Genomic DNA, 20,991 nt, shown 5'->3' on the forward strand with positions numbered 1-20,991 from the left:
GAATTCTATTCCTTTTAATTGACTCTGTGTGTTTCTAGACAATCAATTTAAAAGAATAAAATATTCGACATGTATTTCCAAAATTTCTATTTTTTAACCACAATTAATATATTTTTTTTAAATTAATTTAAAACATTGAATAATTTATATTTTATAGTAACAATTTTTATGCAAAATCCTATTTTTATCCTTTTTTAAAGAAACCAATAAATTTCAACCGCTTATATTTCTCAATAACAATTTTTTAACAAAACTTCCAGTTTTGTTAAAGAAATTAAAAGAAATTTGTCTAATTTCTATTTGTTCATCAGGATTTTTTAACAAAATCTTAAAAAAAAATTTGCACAATTTCTATTTTTATTCATGATTTTCTAACAGAACATCCAGTTTTTTGAGAAATAAATAGAAAAAATTAAATATCATTTCTATTATTATAAGAATTATTGTAAATTTTTTTCTAAATATTAAAAATATTGTATTACAATAAGTATATATTCTAATGGTTGGAGGATGTTTAATATTTTTATTTAATTTAAATATGTCTTGTCTGCCATATTGGATTCGCCATTTTGAATTTTTCAATTTTTCAAAAAACTTTATTATTCGAAAATTATTAAATATTAGGTATTGCTACTTACCAAAAATATAAATCTTTCTAATCTACATGTAGAAACGAAGAAAATAATATAATTATTTTCGAAAAAATTTCACATTTTTTTAGTTAGAACCTTTTTTGGCGGACTTTCAAAGGAATTGAAGTTTTTGTAAGTATTTTTTTAATAACATAATTAACTTCTAATGAAATTTGACTTATGCTATTAAACTTAAGTTATTAAAAGAATATCTGAAAAACCTCAAAATTTTTGGAGATCCGAAAATAAAGTTATATGGAAAAAAAAGTGTAAAATATTTTCATTGCACTTTCTAATGGAAATTAATAGAAACATTATAATAACAATAATAAAAATTCTAGAAAATAATACAAAGTACTTTAGGGTTTTTTAAAAAGATGGTTAAAAATAAATCGACCTTCACTTAATAGAACAGATACAAAAACCTTTATTTACTCAAATATGAAATGTCAACGGCTTCAGAATTATATAAGTAATTAAAAAAAAAATGTTTCCAAAAATACTTTATTACATCGTCGATACTTCTTACTCAAAACTATAATTTTATTAAGTTCCAATGAAGTTGGAAGACAATTTGCGGAATGAGATATTTATCAAATATTAACTCAAAGTGTTGTTCGTTTTTGACAAAATTGACAATACTTTATTGTTAGGTTAGCTGATAATATTCCCTAGTTCATGACTATTGAGCTATATTGTTTATTGTTATTTGTTACTGAAGAAAATAAAATTGCGCCTATATAACTGATTTCAATTATTTTAACCGTTAAAAATTTAAATATTTACAATAATTAATTTTTAAAATTAACTTTCTTTTTAGCTTGTTTACATATTATATTTTTACAAAATTTATAAAATTGAATTTATGTATTAAATTTATTTTTAAAGGACTTATTGTGGACATTTCCTTTAGTATAAAATTTACATATATATGTACCTAACATTAAAGTTTAGTCAAGCTTTCTTAATTATTAAGAATATTCTTATTCTTATTCTTAGTTGAGTTTAAAATTAAAATTTTAAAAAATTCTTTAAAAAAATGTTCTTAAAGTACATACGGTTTCGATGACTAGATTGTTATGAAATATTTATAAATATTTTATAAAAACTTATAAATGTTGTTTATAAACAATTATCTACAGGTGCATTCAATTTAGATACTATTTCTTCAAAATTTGGCCTCTCTCGTGGATCGTAGGACCAGCACGATACTTGTAACTCTTGTATGGCTTGTGGTGTGGATTTATGGGCTTTCCACAGTAATGTTTTAGCTTTGAGCTGGGTGAACACTGATTCGTCGTTGAGTTTATGGAAGGGTAGTTCGCCTTGGTGGAATATTTCCCAAACCAGACAGGCGAAGGAGAAGACGTCGCTCTTCGTTGAATAGTCGTCTTCGTAGACTGCTTCGTAGGGCAGCCAGCGCAATGGAATCACTTGATTTTTGAACTTGGTGTACTCTTTCTGATAGGGTTCCTTAGTCATGCAGGACATGGAGATTTTGAGAGTTAGGCTACTGGTGATGACGCAGTTGCGGGCGGCAATGTCCTTGTGCACCAAGCGATGGTCCGCTAGGTGCTTCAGACCCAAAGCCGCCTGATATATCAGTGAGCTGGTTTGTGAGACGGAAAGCTTTAGCACTCGGGACTTGGAGCTCGACGAAGAGGTTGTGACATTTTCATTTTCTTTTCCGGAAGCAACTAGAAATTGCTTCAAATCTCCCCACTCGGTGTACTCGATGATCATGTAGTCGGGCTCCTCCTCTCGGCAAAGACCTATTAATTTCGCAACGTTCTCATGATTCAAGCGATGCAGCAAATCCAAGTGACGTTTGAATTCTTGCAAAGCATTCTCATCCTTAACATTGGCCAACGTTTTCACCATCACGTCGTTTACCTTGTTGCCATCAGCATGATACTTGGCTGAGAAAAGATCACCGAATTCACCCCGTCCAAGTGGCTTCATATGTTTAAGATTTCCTCTACTGATGGCAATTTTCTCGTAACTTGTTTTCGACTTTTTGGAATTATTGCTGCTGTGGCTTTGTGCAGTTTCTGCACCGTCGCTTTTTTGAGAGTCATGACCTTCCTTCTTCTTTGTAGCATTTGCCTTCGTTTTATCTTTCAGTTCTATCTGTTCCTCTTGAACTTCGCCATTTTCTAGTTTTTCTGTTAAAAAAAAATGAATTGTTGTTATTAAGAAGTAAAAAAATAAAATTACACATGATTTGAATTTATTTCACCTTCTCCCAATTCTTGTAAATATTGCTGTTTCCGTTTCCTACGTCGATAGCGGCAGTACAGCATTAAACCCACCACGAGAATCATATAAGCGGCTGCCGCACTGAGTGTGATTGTCACCGTCCTCGTCATCATAGATTGATCCTCCATAGTGTCAAAGTCCAGATCTGAGCGGAAATTATTACCAACTAAAACATTCATAAAAATTTGTCCATTAGGATCACTGTTAGTTCCTTTTTTAACTATTTAAATGTTAAATTAATAAAATCCCCTAAAGCACCCAAAATCAAGCATATTTTCCCCTTTTCCCCGTCCATAAATTAAGTAAGACATTTTTTTGGAAAATGTTACCCCCCCTCCCCCCTTGTAAGATATTTTACATACATTAGCGCCATTTTTTCTATTGTTCGTAAAATCTGGCAGACCCCCCTCCCCCCTAAATGTCTTACGTAATTTATGGACGAACTTAGTTTGATGAAAAAATTTCTACTTTTGCAAATTTTGGAAAAAGTTTAGTATATTTTGAGGCAAATTGTTTAAATTTTTGTAAAGAAATCAACTTTAACTAAAATTCTTCTCTAATTCAGTCATGTTTAATATTTTTTTGAGAAAGTTCCTTAAAAATTTAATTATTTCAAAAAAAAAAAAGTTCATCAAAAACTAAAATATTTCTGAAATCCACTTGTTTTCAAGATAATTTCGCATGAAATTTTGAATAATTTAAAAAAATTTCAATTAATCTTTTTGTATCTCCGGGAAACCTAGCCAGTGAATTCAAAATGGCATTTAAAATTAAAAAATTAATTTTTAGAAATTTAGAATGTTCAAATTTGTACTAATTCAAATTTAGAGATTAAGTTTTGTGATAATATTATCAATTGCAAAAAAATTATAAATTAACTTACTTTCCACGATTTTATAATATGTGAAAATTTTTCTATTTTAAAATATTATATAATTTTTAATAACATCTTATTAATCTTTAAATATTGCTTTTTGTAATTTTTGTAACTTTATAATTTTGAATCTGAAATAATATATTTTTTGCTTAGAATTTTATTAAAATTTTTTTAAATTAATTGTTTTGAAGAATTTTATGGAAATTTTGTTAAAATAATTCCATTTTTTAAGAAATACAATCAAAATTATATTAAAAATAATTAATTTTCTGTGAAGAATTTTATTATGTGTATATGAAAATAATTAAATTTTAGCAAATTTTTTCGACGAATTTAGTTAAAATTATATATTGAGAATAATTGAATTCTTATAAAGAATTTTATTAAAGTTTCATTTTTTTTAAATTTTGTATCTGAAATTATTCAAAAATTGAAGATAATTTTTGAAAATATAAAATTTTGTAATTTATATAATTATAATAAATTAAATAGCCAGTTTTCTAGTTATTTAATTATTGTATTTATAAAAATTAAAAGCGGAACTTTTATAAAATTCAATTATTTTTTTACATTAAAATTATTCGTGAAAAAATAAAAATTGTCTCCATCAACTTGAAAAAATGCGTTTTTACAAACTACAATATAGAATTTATTTATTATTTTATTTTACCACTATTCAAAAATACAAATGTAAAATATTAGTTAAAAATATTAAAAATTACAAGAACTACAATTTTTTTCGATTTTCTGAAAAATTGTCTAATTTTATATTTTTTACCATAATAAAATATTTATAATGAAACTTTTCAATTATGGAAACTTATTCTTCAATGTTTAAAGAATATTAAACAATTTTTTATTTAAACTTATAATGATAAGTTTTTATAAGGTATAGTTTTCAAAAGTGAACAGGGTCACAGTGGCAGTTCCGAGGGTTAATGAAATATATTTAATAAGTTTTGAAATAAATATTTATATTTTTTCTTACAAAATAACCAGTTTTTTTTATTAAAAATAATACTTTTTAAAAATAAAATTCAAAATTCCCGGTCAAGAAAAATATTTTCTGTTATTTTCCGGTTTTTCCCGGTCCAGCGGAATACTTGTGTATTTTTAATTAAAGAGATATTAAAAGTTACCTTTTACGATCAGTTGAATTTCTTCTCGTTTCAATCCCCCACTGTTGCCGGCTGTACAACCATATTTCCCTTCGTCCGACAAGAGAATTTCTTTAATAAACAGACTTCCATTTGCCATAAATTCAAATCTGGAGTCATTGAAACTATTCATACGAGAATCCTTGTCCCACTGAATTGTTGGTTTCGGATCGCCCTCAGCCTCGCAATGTAAGATTGCAGAATAACCTTCAACAGCTTCCGTCGGATTACTTGGACGAATTGTAAATTTTGGAGAAACTGAAACATTTTAATTTTAATAGTTATTTTCAACAATAAAAATATTGCTCCAGTATTTCAAACGATTAGTATAGGTAAACCACTAATGAAAGTTTTCTTACCAACGACGTCAATGTCTATAGTGTGATTAATGGAACCTTGGGTATTTTTTGCTATACAAGTGTATTGCCCTTTGTCACTCTTCGAGACACCGTTAAAATGCAGAGTGCCATTGATGTCTTGGATATTTTTCGGGAATTCCTCATTATTTTGTTTAATCCACTTTATGACGGGGTTGGTTGAACCCTGAGCCTTGCAGGAAACTTTGGAAGAGGAGCCGCGTTCCAAACGTCGACTAACAGGTTGAGGTGAAAATTTTAATTTCTCCTGCACAGTTATGGTGGCTGAATTGGAAGTGATACTGGGAAATCCTTTGGTTGATATTTCACACTTGTACGATCCCTTGTCCGCTAAATCTACGTTTCTAAACGACAGAGTTACATTCCCATGGTGATCGTTTATTCTGTATCTAGTGGGTCCACCGGATTCCTTCAGTGGTTCATTGTCTTTCAACCACTTAACCTGAGTCACTGGGGGATTTTCTCCTTTGTATCCGCACGACAAAGAAATAGATTCATCTTCCATTATTGTCAACGATTTCGGCGAATAAGTAACAGCTGGAGGTGCTGAAATAATTATTTATACAATTTTTAAAATTGAGTAAATTGAGTGCAAAAAGAAGCTACGAAATTTATTTACTAGGTATAATATTTCAAAGATTTGAAAATTGAGTCAAATGTCAATTGAAGTAAAAAAGAACTACAATTTATGTTAATATTCTCATAAATAAAATTTATATTTATTTTTCGTAATCTGAAGCTTATGTCAAATAATAATTTGATAATGAAAATTTTGATATAATGAAATTTATAACATTGACATTTGGGGAATAATCATGTGCCCCGAAAAGATACAATCGAAACAGACCAAATTTACATTTTACTATTTTCCCCGAAACTATTGACGATCCCCTGATGAAACTTACAGGACTTGTATATTATGTTATCCATAAATTACGTAAAGCTTTAAGGGGAATGGGGGTCCAGCCTTCTTTTTATGGCCAATAGAAAAATGACGCTAATGTATATAAATTTTCTTAGGAGGGAGAGTTAAAATTTCAAAAAAAAAATGTCTTACGTAATTTTTGGACGGCCACGTAGTTTTTTTTGACGAGCAAAATTTTTTAAATTTTGTCACCACCCTTACAGACTTTGCCATCGATAATTAATTTTAAACAAGTAGCAAAAAGTAGCTTTCATACTAAACAAAGTAGTAAAAAAGTAGTTATCGAAAAATTAAAATTGACGACCCAAAGAACTCGTTTTAGACACTTCACAAAACGGACAAAAATTTCATTCAATATTTTATTTTCCTCAATTTTTCCTAATTTTCATCAAAAATATTTACTTCTTTCTTATCGTACTGCTAATAAATTAAATTCCTGCAACGAATTTTATTATTCATCAAAGAATTTAAATATTTATAAAAATAATTTAATTCTTAAGAAGAAATTTATATAAAATTTTAAATAATTGATTTCTTTCGACTATTTTTATGCAAATTCTAATTTAAATAATTTAATTCCTGAGAAATTTTTATTATTCATGAAAAAAATAGAATTCTTACTAAGATTTTTACAAAAAAATTTTTAAATAATTGAATTTTGTTTAGAAATTTTATGAAAATAGTAGATATTAAAAATCATTGAATTACGAAAAGTTTTTAAAAATAATTAAATTTTACAAAGAATTCTATAAAAATTTTTGACAATAATTGAATGTCTGTCTAGTATTTTATTAAATTTTCTTGAAAATAATTGAATTCCTAAAAAGCATTAATTTTATTATTTTTGAAAATAATTAAATTCTTGCGAACGATTTTATTAGAATTTTTTTAAATAATTGAATTTCCAAGAAGAAATTTATTACGTTTAAAAATAATTGAATTCTTGTCATGAATATTGTTATTTTTATAAAAATAATTGAATCTTGCAAAGAATTTTATTAAAATGACTCAAAATAATTGAATTCTCGGGAATAATTTTGTTATTTATCGACATAATTGAATTCTTCCGAAGAATTATTTACGTATAAATAACTGAATTCGTGGAAAGAATTTTATTAAAATATAAAAGAATAATTGAATTATTTCAAAAAAATTTAATTAAAATTATATTTAAAATAATTGATTTTTTCGAAATATAATAAATGTTATGGGAAATTTATTTTAAATAATTTAATTCTTGTGGAAAACTTTATTTGTAAAAATAATTGAATTTTTCGATTAATTAATTTAAAATAGTATTAAAAACAATTGAATTCCTAAAAGCATTTTATTATTTATGAAAATAATTGAATTCTTGTGAACGATTTTATAAGAATTTTTTTAAATAATTGAATTTTCAAGAAGAAATTTACTTTTAAAAATAATTGAATTTTTGTGATGAATATTCTTATTTATGAAAATAATTGAGTTTTGCAAAGAATTTTATTAAAATACTTCAAAATAATTGAATGTTTGAGAATAATTTTGTTATTTATCGACATAATTGCATTCTTTCGAAGAATTATTTATGTAAATAATTGAATTTTTGGGATGAATTTTATTAAAATCTAAAAAGAATAATTGAATTATTTCAAAAAATTTAATTAAAATTGTATTTAAAATATTTGATTTCTTCCGAACATTTTTTTTAAATAATTGATTTTTTCGAGGAATTGAAATTAAATTTTTAAGAATTATTACATATTTTGATCAGTTCCTATAAGATTGTATTAAAAACATTTGAAATCCTGCGATGAATTTTATTATTTATGTAAATAATTGAATAGTTGCAAAGAATTTTATTCCTTACAATTTTAAAAAATAATTGAATTCCTGAGAAGAATTTTATTATTTATGAAAATAATTGAATTTTGGATGAATTTTATGAATTTGTTTTTTAAATAATTGAATTCTTTTGCAAAATTTTCTGAAAATAATTGAATTTCGAAAATTTTTTGAATATAATTGAATTGTCACCATCCTTATACACTGGTATAATTATTCCGTCCTTCCAACATTCCGGGAAAAAAATAAATGAAAAATAATTTTTGTTCTACAATTTTTAAATAATCGTAACTCAAAAAATTTTGTTCCCTAAACAAAAAATACATGTGTCTTTATTTGTCCCAAGGAGCAAGAAAAACTTGATTTAGAATTTTCAATTTATTCGCCCTTAATGAATTGAAATTGACTCTTCCAGCTAATAATGAATGCGACTCTATTCAATTATTCAAATTAAACTTACTTGAAACCAAAACTTGAACGGTAATTTCTGTTGTTCCGGCTAAATTTTCTGCAGTACATGTGTAATTGACTGATTTTTTCGTAACGTCAGCCTTAGTAATGATCAAAGTATTCTCCTCAACTCTGATTGGACCGGAATCGCTGATAATGTGCCCTTCGAGATTCTTCCAGTAAATCTTTGGAAGTGGAGCACCGGACGGTATTAGACAAGTGACCTGCAGTTCCTGACCCTCGCCAACAACGGCCAATTGATTAGGCAAGGATGGTTCCAGCGAGGCCACGGATAAGTTTCTCAGATCTAAAATACAACGAAGAAGGTATATTTACATATATACTTTCGAATACACAGCGAATAGCTTTCGGTAGAGGTTGAAGTTTATTACTCTGAAATTATACTCACAAGCTATTTGGAGTTCGGCCATATAAGTTTGGAGAGTGTTGCCTTTTTGCCCTCGGCAGTAGTAAGAACCTTGATCTTCAAAATCTACAGCGTGAATTATTAGCGTTCCGTTCGGAAATATGCTTTTTTCTTCATTCTGCTCCAGAGAGTCGACATTATTGAAGAACCATTTGATAGAGTCGGCGTTCTCGAATTCGCAGTGGAACATTGCTTTTTGTCCACGCTTGACAATTAGGTTTTTTGGAACGTTCTTGATAATGGCTGAGTCATTTGATTTGATAATTAGTGGAAAGCTGTCCACGATAGGGGAGGAAATGACTTCATTCCGCGCTTGGCATGTGTAAACGCCATTATCATCCACATTAGCCTCACGTATGTGTAGTTTATTTTTCTTCATTTCGATGCGATCACTTTGTTGAATTTTCTCCTTATTTCTATAACATTTTTATATTTTAAAAATTAACTTTGTCAGCAATATAATGTTGTACTTTAATGACGCTCAAGTCCATAATGTTTTTAAAAACGAAAAAATTATAATTATTTTGGCATTATGTTATTCGAAAGTAACTTCCACTAACTTATTTTTTTTTAAATTTAGCACATTGAACTTGGAAATGAATCAACTTGAAAAAAAATCTTTTTCATTTTTAAAAATATTGCAATTTTCAGCTATTTAAATTAATTACACTGATAAAATTTTTGGAAATATTTTGAAAAGTGTAAAACATGTTTCTTATTCAGAGTTATCACAAAAATTTTAATTTTGCATTTCCCTAATTTTTCAAGATTTAAATATAAAATATTAATAATATTTAAAAAATTAGAATGAATTCAATTATTAAATGTTTTCAATTATTGTTTAAATATGAATATATTTTAAAAATTTTATCATCGTAAAAAAATTATTCAAAAATAAAATTTTGAATGATTTGTCTATTGTTATAATTTTTCACAATCAATATAAAAAACCGAATTAATTTGCATCTCTTACTAAAAATATGGTATTTTGCTGCAATATGTGAAAGGAAAGTCGAAACAGTTACAATTTTTGAAAAATAAAGATTTTCACTCACCTAAACCATTCATACTTGAGTTCTCCAGACCCATCGACATGACAGCGAAATTCTACATCTCCCTTAATTTGAATATCTGAAGGTAGTTTAGGTTCTTGAAGTTGGATTTTTGCTTCACTAATCCCTGTAAAAACGAAATAAAATTTTTCTATAAAGTCAAATTAGGATTCATTCAAAAATTAATCATGAAAAAAAATGTTCTAAATAAACCTACATGCATAAGATAGATTTTTCAGAATATTTCAAGTGAATTTTGCAAAAATTCTATAAATGTTATTTTAATAATCTGCACGAATTAAAAAATTTCCGCCATATTGGATCCATCATTTTGGTTTTGAAAAATCTTGTAATACAAGATTTTTGTAGTCTGTCACCCTAAAACCTGCGAGTAATGAGCCTCAAGCTGTGGAAATATAGAAGCGTATCACTATCTACTTGTTTACTTTGACATCAGCTCAGCTGCTTTCTCCAAAACTTATTTTTGGACGATAATTCTCATTTAACTGTCTAAGGAACATATAATTTCCCATTCACTTCCTCTTCATTTAAGCTACTTATTAAAAGCGCTCTCTACGTTCAATTCTACACTTAAATATTAAGGGCAATTATTAATAAAATATGTAAATAAAAAAGTATTTAATTATATTTAAAATTTTAAATACTGTTTTTTATTATCTAACCAAATCAGAAATTTCAAGTTTCCCAAATCTTTAGGAATATAAAAATTGTAAGAGATAATGCTTATAAATAGAATCACACTTCTGTCTGTAAATTTCTTAAAACTTACAATTTTTTCCATAAATAATTGTTTTTAACATTGATTTCAAAAATATAAAAATTTTCATGTATGTTAACATTTTTTTTTTCAATTTTTATGACTTACGACACTTTTTAAAAAATTCGGAAAATAGAAAAAATGCATGGTAGGCGGCAACTTTTTCTAAGAAAATATTTTCTACTTATTTTTGTCTAAAAAAGGCGATTTATAATGAAATCTGTTTTCTTAAAAAAGTTTTTCTAACAACAAGTTTTGATTCCTAAAAAAAGTTTTTCTAATATTCATTTTCCTAAAATTTGTAAAATTCCATAATTTTGATAAATATTAGAAAATTATTAAAAAATTAAGATTAAGAAATAAAAACTATTTTGAATATTTTCTGTGTTTTAATCACAATTTTGTTTACAAAATTATAAGTTTCTCTTTCGAAAAGTAGAAAAAATTTTATAAAATTACTATTTCTTATCACAATTTGTTATCAAAATTCTCTTCTTCTTTGAAAAAAAATAATAATTTGCATCATGTTTATACAAAAATTTCCAAAATTAATATATTTATAAAACATCTTTTTAGAAAATTTTAAATAACTTTAAGGAAAAAATCCCTATAAATTCTAATTGTTAATTACAATTTTTAACTTGATTATTTTAAAATTTTGTTAAAAAATTTGCATAAATTCTTTTTTTTATTAAAATTTTTTCACGAAATCTCAAATATTTTTTTTAAAGAATTAAAAAATTTCCATAAATTTTATTTTTTAATCATATACCTATTGATCGTTATTACAGAAATTGAATATTGCTAGAAAAAATTTTTGAAAATTACTTTTATTACAAAAATAAATTTTTAAAAAATGACCTTTATTAGAAGAAAGTAAATTAGAAAATCATAAATCATCTTATTCATAAAAAAAAAGTTTTTTTTAGAAATTCATCTTTTTAGGAAAAAATTTTTTAGAAAATAAAAAATTGGAAAATACGTTTAAAAAAATGTACCACAACCAAAATGCATACTTTTTAATTTGTGGTCGAGTGGTGATTTTTAAAATTCAAAGTGGCGGTCAATTTTTAAAAAATAATTACGATTTACGTGAAGTTAGTTACTTGTGGGTTTTTGAGTAATAAATTTCTAGTAAATCCAATGATTTTGAAAATATTTCATCTGCATATTGGATCCGCCTTTTTGAATTTTGAAATTTCGATACCAGATTCCTAATCAGCGCATCCAAAAACCCCCGAATAACAAACTTCACGTAAATCGAATTTAATTTTTAAAATTTGACCGCCATATTAAATTCGCCATTTTGAATTTCAAAAATCTGATACGAGATTCGTAATTAGCGACCCCAAAAACCCCCGGATAACAAATTTCTAGTAAATCCAATAAATTTTAAAAAATTTAATCGCCATATTGAATTCGCCATTTTGAATTTTGAAAATCGCCATTCGGCGATTGAAAGTAACTATTTTTAAAAATTACGGGAATTATATTAGTGTATTTATTTAGAGAAAACTCAAAAATCGAATTCAGTACTAGAAAGTAATTTATTTAAAGCTTATTTCGCCTATGTAATTTTAATTACCGAGAATTTGGATACTTTCTTGATTTTTGTAAATAAGGTTCAAAAAGTTGGAAAAAATTCCTTGCGAATTTTCACGAGGAAAATACAGCCGCATTTTTTAGATATGGGTTTCTAGAAAGCAAATAAAAATCAATTTTAAATATTATGAAAAGAATTTTTTTTTAAGAATTAAAGTATTGTTAATATTTTTAATGAATTAAATTTAAAAAATACACTTTTTATATAGCTTCCTACACGAGACCTGAAATTAAAAATAATCGTGTTTTATGGGATTCGGAGAAAGTCATTAAAATTTAATGTATGCACAAATGTTTTTTGGGGTTTCTGAGAAAATAAAAATGAAAAAATAAATCCAAAAATAAAAGTAAAAAAAAATTTTGGTACTTGAATACTTCCTCCATGAGGAGGCAATACTATATGACACAACAGACTTGTTTCAAAGGGCAGTTCGTAACCATGGGGACAGAAGAATGAGGGGTGTGGATGGGTCGATGCAAACGCACCATAACGTATTATGACACTCAAAAACTGTTCTTATCCACCCTCGTCTGCTGGTAGATTGACGTAAGGGCAACGCTGTTGGAACAAACTAAAGTCGCTTTCAAAACTTTTCACCTCTGTTTGTTTGTTTCTTGGCAAAAAAGAAAAAAATGTATGCAAAAATGCATCTTTGCCAAAAAAATCTCACGTTCTTAGTTTTTGCGGTTATGGGAATGCAAAGAAGGAAAATTACATAGGTTTCGTCTTATTTTCTTGAAAACTATATTCTTAAGACCTGCGGAATTTTTAGAAAACTTAAAACTCAGATTTCAATATTTTCGTTCGTATTTCATATGGATTTTGCATGAAGTTTCCATCGGATGTTTTGCTTGCTTTTTGAAATCTTTTTTTTGTACAAAATTTCCTTAGAATTTCGTACAAATTGTGAATGAAATTTTTTTTAAATCACAGAAATTCGTGTGGGTTAAAAATCGCTTGTGGGACTAGAACGTCCCAAAAAACATTTCCAAAAAATGTTATTTCTGTTTTTGGGGTCGCTGAATTCGAATTTTAAGTCAGTTTTTCAAATTTCAAAATGGCGGATCCAATATGGCGGATAATTTTAAAACTGATGCATTTCGACCAATATTCATTTCTCGGGGATTTTCCGGATTACTGATTACGAATCTGATGTCAGATTGTCAAAATTCAAAATGTCAGATCCAATATGGCGACGAAATTTTTTAAAAGTTGAAGGATTTGTCTAGAAATATTTACTCGGGAGTTTTTAAAATTATGAAAATCGACTTTAGCGTGAAATTGTCATTTGTAAAATTTGTATATTCTATTTCTTCAATTACTGAATCGTACTCTACACTTCCGATTAGTTATATATTTTACAAACCATTTTGCATTTTTAATTCATTTTTAAAATTTTGGTCGTTATAATTTTTTAATTTTTTAATTTTGATAACAAATTTTGATTTATTGACCTTATAAAGTCCTGAGTAAACATTTTAGACAAATCCAGCAACATTAAAAAAAAATTTTGTTCGACATATTGGATCTGCCATTTTGAATTTTGAAAATCTGATATGATATTTGTAATCAGCAACCCCGAATACCCCCGAGTAACGAGTTTCAAGCAAATCTGGTAATTTTTAAATTTTCTGTAGTCGCCATTTTGGGTCCGACATTTTGAATTTTCTTAAATCTGACTTCAAATTCGGATTCAGCGAGCTTAAAAACCTTAGTATACCCTTCGACACTCAAATTAAATTATGTTTAGTATTTTTTTTAAATGGCCATATACGGCTAAAATAAAAAAATAATTATAAAATATTTTCTGATTCCCTAAAAAATGGTCCAAGGTAGAAGTCGATCTTAGTTTTACACTTGTTACTTGTAAGTAACAAATTTCAAGCAAATCCAGTTAAATGGAAATCGATTACTATAACCTTCCATCCCAGCAATTTTGACTCTTTGAGATATGTCTTTCTCTTGATGAAAATAGATTTGAGCCTTTTTAGAGATTTTTATCATGTTGCGTTTTTAGTTTACAATGCTTCGAAAAGAGCTAAAAATGCGATTTTTGGACACTTTAATCTCGTTTTTTATGGAACTGACGGAATGGAAAATTTTTTGGTATTCTTGGAAAGTTGCTTAGATGCGGAAGTTACGGTATTTGAGTTTTGCACGGAAGTACTTGGGTGTTCAGCGAGGGCTAACAACATTGAAACATTGCTTTTTCGAATTAAGATAGTAGAGAAGGTTCTACAATGAGTTCAAAAAGATCAGTTCAAGTTCAGTCCAAGACATTAGTGAACGGGATTAGGACTTGTACATAGACTTGAACTATAGTCTTTCTGAACTCATCATAGAACCATCTTTACACTTCTGATTTTAGAGAGACGTTAAATTATATAGACTCCCTGGCTGCTATCTGAAATTGGTTTCCTTTGCTGCTTATTAATATAAACTATAAGTGAATATTTTCTACTCACATTGAACGATGATTTTCACAGATGAACTTTCAATTGAAGTTCCAGAAGTTGGATTTGTTGCAATACAAACAAAATCACCGCTGTCGTACATTCTGTTAACCCTTGTTATATGCAGGTTGCCATCCATCAAGTATCTTCTAGGATTCTGAACCAACGGTTGTCCATCAATCGTCCACGAATACTTTACTTTATTTTTCGGCTCCGCCTCACATCGCAATATCACCGGTGATCCCTCAGTAACTATGTGTTTTTCAGGACTCACAGAAAAGTAAACTGCGTCAGTGTTGCCCCATACGGATGTTACTGCAAACAATAATTACAGAATATTGCTTATTGAAAGAAAAGACAATGTATTTTGACATAATTATAAGCTAACATGAGACCTTATTCCAAAAGTATGAAATAATACATTATTCTCTGATGACTTTATTACAATGGTATAAAGGTAACAAAAATGGTAACAATGGTAATAAAGTCTTCTCTAAAGTCTTACAGTATAAGAATGCTACAACGTCTTTTGTATCTCGCCTCCATTATCTTTTCTCATCATTCCTTCTTATCCTGTCTGCTCCATCCTGACATTCACTCTCCCTCTCTTAACATAAATTTCTCCATTCTTTCAAAGCCACTCTACTTTTCTGCTCACATTTTGATACCTATTTTTTTTTCTTTTTCCTCTTGATTGACCTTGATTGACTTTCAACTTTTCGAGTCAAGCTACCAGCTTTTTTCTGCTCCAATTTTTTCTCCAACTTCTTACTCATTTCTCCCTCTTGGACACTATCTCAGTTCCAGTTTTCAATCCAACTTATTTTAACCATTCAAGCCTGTTAAACTTATGAATACTTTTAATTTTTTCTACTTTAATTCATCCCCACAGGAATAACTGATAGCCAACTAAATGAACACATCAAATAACTATCCTTACATCCATTTTTCTATACCTCCCGCAGATCTGCATCATCAATTTTCCAGCCCTTCTTATATATTCAACTCTTGCTCTCTATTAAACTTAAGCCAAATATCTCAGATAACAAAATTCGTTCACTTCTTTTACTAGTTCCATTTATCTTACATGTCGCCTCCTCCTTTTCTTCTTTTCCTCTAAATCATCTCGCTTTTGTCTTACCAACATTCACGTTCACATACTTCTCGAGTTGACAAGTTAATAATCCTGTACTTACTTCCTTAGCTATTAAAATTTAAAACTACATCATCTGCATATACTAATTAAGCTATATCTTAAAATAATCTTTTCTTTCTCTTTTTCTCATTCTTATTCACAGATGAAAATTTTGTCATTACATTTCAAAATAAACCAACTAAGGCATCATTGAAACGGACCCCCCCCCCCCCCCCTTTGACCAAAATGGGTTTAAAAATAAAAGACCATTCTTTTTGAAAAATTACAACTTGGTCGCTGATTACGAATCTGAAGTCATTTTTAAAAATTGAAAACATACATACAATTCCATAGTGTACTAATTTATTATTATTATAAGTTTTAAGCGAATTGGATCCAATTTAAAAATTTGTCGGCCATATTGGATCCACCATTTTGAATTTCTAAAAAGTGACTTCAGATTCGTATAATCAGCATCATTAAAAATCCCCAAGCAACAAGTTTTAAGCGATTCTGATCAAATTCGAAAATATTGCAAGTCTATTCATTTTGTTTATTAGCATTTATTTATTTATTACGCTATATTATAATAATTTTTAATTGAAAAAAACTATTTGTCAAAAGTAACTACATATCTTAAGCTGTAATAAAAAAAAAAATGGTCATTAAAAAAGAATGGTCTTTTATTTTTAAATCCATTTTGGGCAGAAAGGGTCCGTTTAAAAATTTTTATTTGAAAACATTTTTTTTTATTTTTAATTTTTTTTAAAAAGCAAGGTTGCTACAAGTTATCAAAGATTTTTCTTAATTTAATTTAACAAATTTTTTAAATTTGATTTTTAAAAAGTAAAATTTTTTAGATTAAAAATCGACATTTTTAAATGCCCCTAATATATAATAATTTATAATTTATAATATAATTATTAAGAAAAACCAGGGACCGTCACGGAATCAAAACAAAATTAAAAAATACTTTTGTTTTGATTCGGATATAGGTATCAGAATCAAAATTTCACTCTATTTAGTTCTGATTCCAATATCAAAATCAAAATTCCACTCTATTTCGTTTTGGTTCCAATATCAAAATCAAAATTCCATTCTATTTAGTTTTGATTCCAATATCAAAATTCTTTTTTGTTTTAATTTTGATAAAATACTACTGCGCATGTATAAGTCTCATTGAACCTAAATTTTGTTGCAAATGTCAAATATATCAGAAGATAATATCGTTTTTACATACGAAATCTGAAGTAGAATTCGAATCGACTTCTGTTTCTATAAGAAAACCGAATTGCAGTATTATAATATCAGAATCAAAATAGGAAGTAAATTTTGTTTCGTTACCGTATCAAAATCAAAATACATTAATAATTTCCTTTTGTTTTGGAATATCGTAACGAAATCAAAATTTGATTTCCGTGACGGTTCATGTGAAAAACAAATTAAAACCATAAAATAATTTCGGGAAAATTGAAATTTTAATATAATAAAATTATTTGCAGTGAGATTACTGAAATCTTGCAATATTGCGGCAAGCATAATTCTCGGGGTGATCGATAATTTCAACTCTATTATTAAAATTTGCCGAGTGATAGCTTCAATCATTAAATAATAATAATTAGTTAATTGAATTGTTTCTTCTCATATGGAAGATCGCAAAGAGCTTCAAAGTAATATCTATAACTGTACGTCCAATATTATAAAAAATAAGTCTTATTTTAAACCCGTTTTCGACTAAAATTAATTAGTTAATTAATTAATGAAATTAAATGAAATCAAATATGAATTAAAATTAAAACTAATACATTTATAAAAATTACTAAAGATAAGTCTTGTTTTAAGCCAAATTTTGACCAAAACAATTTACATTATAATCTAAATATTGACTAAATTTCTGATTAGAAAATTGATTTTAAGACCTATAATTGTCTTATTTTTATTTTAAGCCCAAAAACGAGCTGAATTTAAGAAAAAACACGTTTGAGCTGTAAGTACTTTAAGACTTTGTTTTTACAGTGAAGGTGGTAAAAAGAAAATCTTAATTTTCTTTAATTTCACTTTCATGTAAAATCCTCCAAAATCCATTACGTTTAATACATTCAGAATTGATTGCCTTAAAAATGTTGCATCTTAATTTAAGACTTCCCTGCTGCCCACTGCTGCCTTAAGACAAGACTTTCTTTTTGCTTGTCCATTGTTTTTAAATCTTTCACACTAGACTAGAAAATTGTAGAAAATAAAGGAAATAGGTCGATTGTTCTGGAATATTAAGGAAATGATGCTTCCCAAGGAATATTCAGGAACACTCTTTTTTTATATCTCAATGGAAGTCTTCTTTATTACTTTAGGGGAGCAAAATCCCATGAGGCGGATATCTATGAATATTACTGAAAACTTTCTGCGTTCTTACAAAGAAAAGTTAATAAGTTAATTAGCTTTGGGTGAATTTCTGCAATATTTATGCTTTGTTGAATGTAATATAAATTTTTCAGTTTGAAAATCATGTTTATAAAGCTGCCTTACAAACCTCACATGTCGCCTGCATACAAATTGTATGATAATATTTCGTTCTGTCAAAATAACTTATCTTAATGTTAAATTTAAAAATTATCCACTTTGATAATATAAATAATTAATATTTTCAAAATCTCTTAGTTTTTAAACTCTAGTAAATTAAATAGATTAAATAAATCAATAAATGAAGAACAGTAATTTTAATTGTTTAAAACATAAAAATAGATGAATAAAAAATTTGCCAAGAAGGAAAAACATAAATATAAAATATATAATAATATATAAATATAATAGTTTATAATAAAAAATATTAATAATAGAATAATAGTGAGTTGATGAAATAAAATAATTTTTTCTCTATATTTATTTGAATAATTGAATGTTAATTGTAACTGATATTTGAGAAATAAAAAATGTTTAGCTTAGGGTAGAGAAGAAGTTTTTTCTGATTTTATAAACATATAAACGTCAATCTGCAAATGTAAATACTCACGTAGGGTGAATGTCCAAGTGATTAACAAATAAACGTAGAATGACATGTTTTACGTTTGAAAAACTAATTTGCCCCTAATACTATATTATATATTTGATATTAAACTAAAGAATCATTTTTTTGCATTTTATAAAATCCTTCATGAGCTACGATAATAACGATCCCTTTTGAACGAAGCGACGCGTCTCACTGCTAAGATGCATGATGCTAAGCTAAGGGTAAACGTTTCGAAAAGCGACTCCTATAGAATCACAACAGAGCTACTTTCATTTTTTGGCTGTCCCTCCGTAGGGGTTTTATCATCTTTATCACCGTTGATAACATAGAAATTCCACATTTATTATTTATGTTTTTTTTAAAAAAAGGGCAATTATTTATAAACATTTTCAAATTGTATTCATGAAATTAGTAGCTATTAATTTTAATAAATTAAATACATAGGGGGCTTACAATTACTATTCACATGATCGATAAGTGATTAATACTTTTCCTTGCGGGGTCCATTATCTTATTATTATATTATTTTGGTTGAAAAAATTAAATTTTATAAATACATATGAACAATTACAATAAAGGATAGAGCGAAATTTTCAAAAAAGGGTTGAAACTATAGGAACAAACTTTAACTAAATTATAATGAGTCTAATCACTCACTTTTCAACTTTATCTAATAATTTTTCGGACAAAAATTTTTTGTGGGACAAATTGACCCAATCGGGTTAAGGTTAAAATACCCCACCTAAGTAATATTGCCTCGCAGAGAAAAATATAAAATAACTTTTACTACTTTTATAGTAAAAAATTTCCGATATAGCATTTCTGGTAATTTTTACTGCTTTCGGAGTAAATTTTGCTACGTTCGAAGTAAATTTTACTAATTTTTACAAATATGTACTTCGAACATAAGAAAATTTTTTCCAAAAGTAGTAAAAATTACTAGAAATGCTTTACCGCAAATTTTTTACTATAAAAGTAGTAAAAGTTACTTTATATTTTTCTCCGTGCGTTTACTTGGGTTCTTTTTATAAAACAAAAACCCATATAAAATTTATCATTAGGGTTGCCATGGAGAGTCTATTCTCCATGAGGGTTGCTACAAAAACTTGATTCACTCTAAAAATTATTAGATATTAAAAAAAATTGTTTATATTAAATTCCTGTAAAAATTTTATTGTTTATATGAAAATAATAGATAAATAAATAATAAAACAAATAAAATTTTCAAAAATACAAATTCAATTATTTCAAGAAGAATTTCATTACGTACAAGTAATTTAATTAAAATTGTACTGAAAATAATTTAATTCTTCTAAAAAGTTTATCATAAGTTTTAAAAATAAGTGAATTCTATGGACAAATTTTGTTAAACTTTTTAAAAATAATTCATCAAGAAATACTATATTTAAATTATATTGAAAATAATTAGATTTAGCCGAAGAATTTTATAATTTATTAAAATAATTGAATTTTGCGAAGAATTTCATTAAATTTTTTTTAAATAATTGAATGCTTTTTGAAAATTTTATTAAAATAGTAGATATTGAAAATAATTGAATGTCGATAATTTTTTTAAATAAATTAAATTTCTACGAAGATATTAAAAAATGTTAGAAAATAATTAATTTGTTACGAAGAATTTCATTAAAATTTTTGAAAATAATTAAATTCTTTAGAATTGAATTAATTAATTAATTAAAAATTGAATTTTTGCGAAGAATTTTAATATAAAGATAAAATTAAATTCCTAAAATGAATTTTATTATTTATAAAAATAATTGAATTCTTGCGAAGAATTTTACTATTTATAAAACTAATTGAATACTTGACAAGTATTTTATAAAATTTTTTTTAAATAATTGATTTTTTCCGAAGAATTATATTACTTTTGAAAATAGTTATTGAATTTCTGCAATCATTTTAAACTTCTTCAAAATTCAATTTTTTTTAGTGTCTTCAACAAGAATTCTTCTATAAGTCCATTATTTTTAATTATTAATTAAATATTAAAAATTGAACTATAATTTCAGAGAAATTT

At 26.6% G+C, this 20,991-nt stretch overlaps 1 protein-coding gene across 1 annotated transcript; it reads right to left on the bottom strand.

Moving 5' to 3' along the window:
- Positions 1-1,035: 1,035 nt before the first annotated feature.
- On the bottom strand, positions 1,036-19,170 carry LOC122505381 (inactive tyrosine-protein kinase 7-like). Its single transcript, XM_043616941.1, has 9 exons — positions 18,957-19,170; positions 14,827-15,129; positions 9,984-10,107; positions 8,911-9,344; positions 8,512-8,808; positions 5,285-5,848; positions 4,908-5,183; positions 2,872-3,057; positions 1,036-2,797 (listed from the first exon to the last, which is right to left on the bottom strand). The coding sequence occupies exons 1-9, from the start codon at positions 19,000-19,002 to the stop codon at positions 1,755-1,757; spliced, it is 3,273 nt and encodes a 1,090-aa protein (XP_043472876.1). The 5' UTR covers positions 19,003-19,170; the 3' UTR covers positions 1,036-1,754.
- Between the last annotated feature and the right edge of the window lie 1,821 nt (positions 19,171-20,991).

This window comes from Leptopilina heterotoma, unplaced genomic scaffold, assembly GCF_015476425.1.
Source record: "Leptopilina heterotoma isolate Lh14 unplaced genomic scaffold, ASM1547642v1 Lhet_113, whole genome shotgun sequence".
In the NCBI taxonomy this organism is placed as follows: domain Eukaryota; kingdom Metazoa; phylum Arthropoda; class Insecta; order Hymenoptera; family Figitidae; genus Leptopilina; species Leptopilina heterotoma.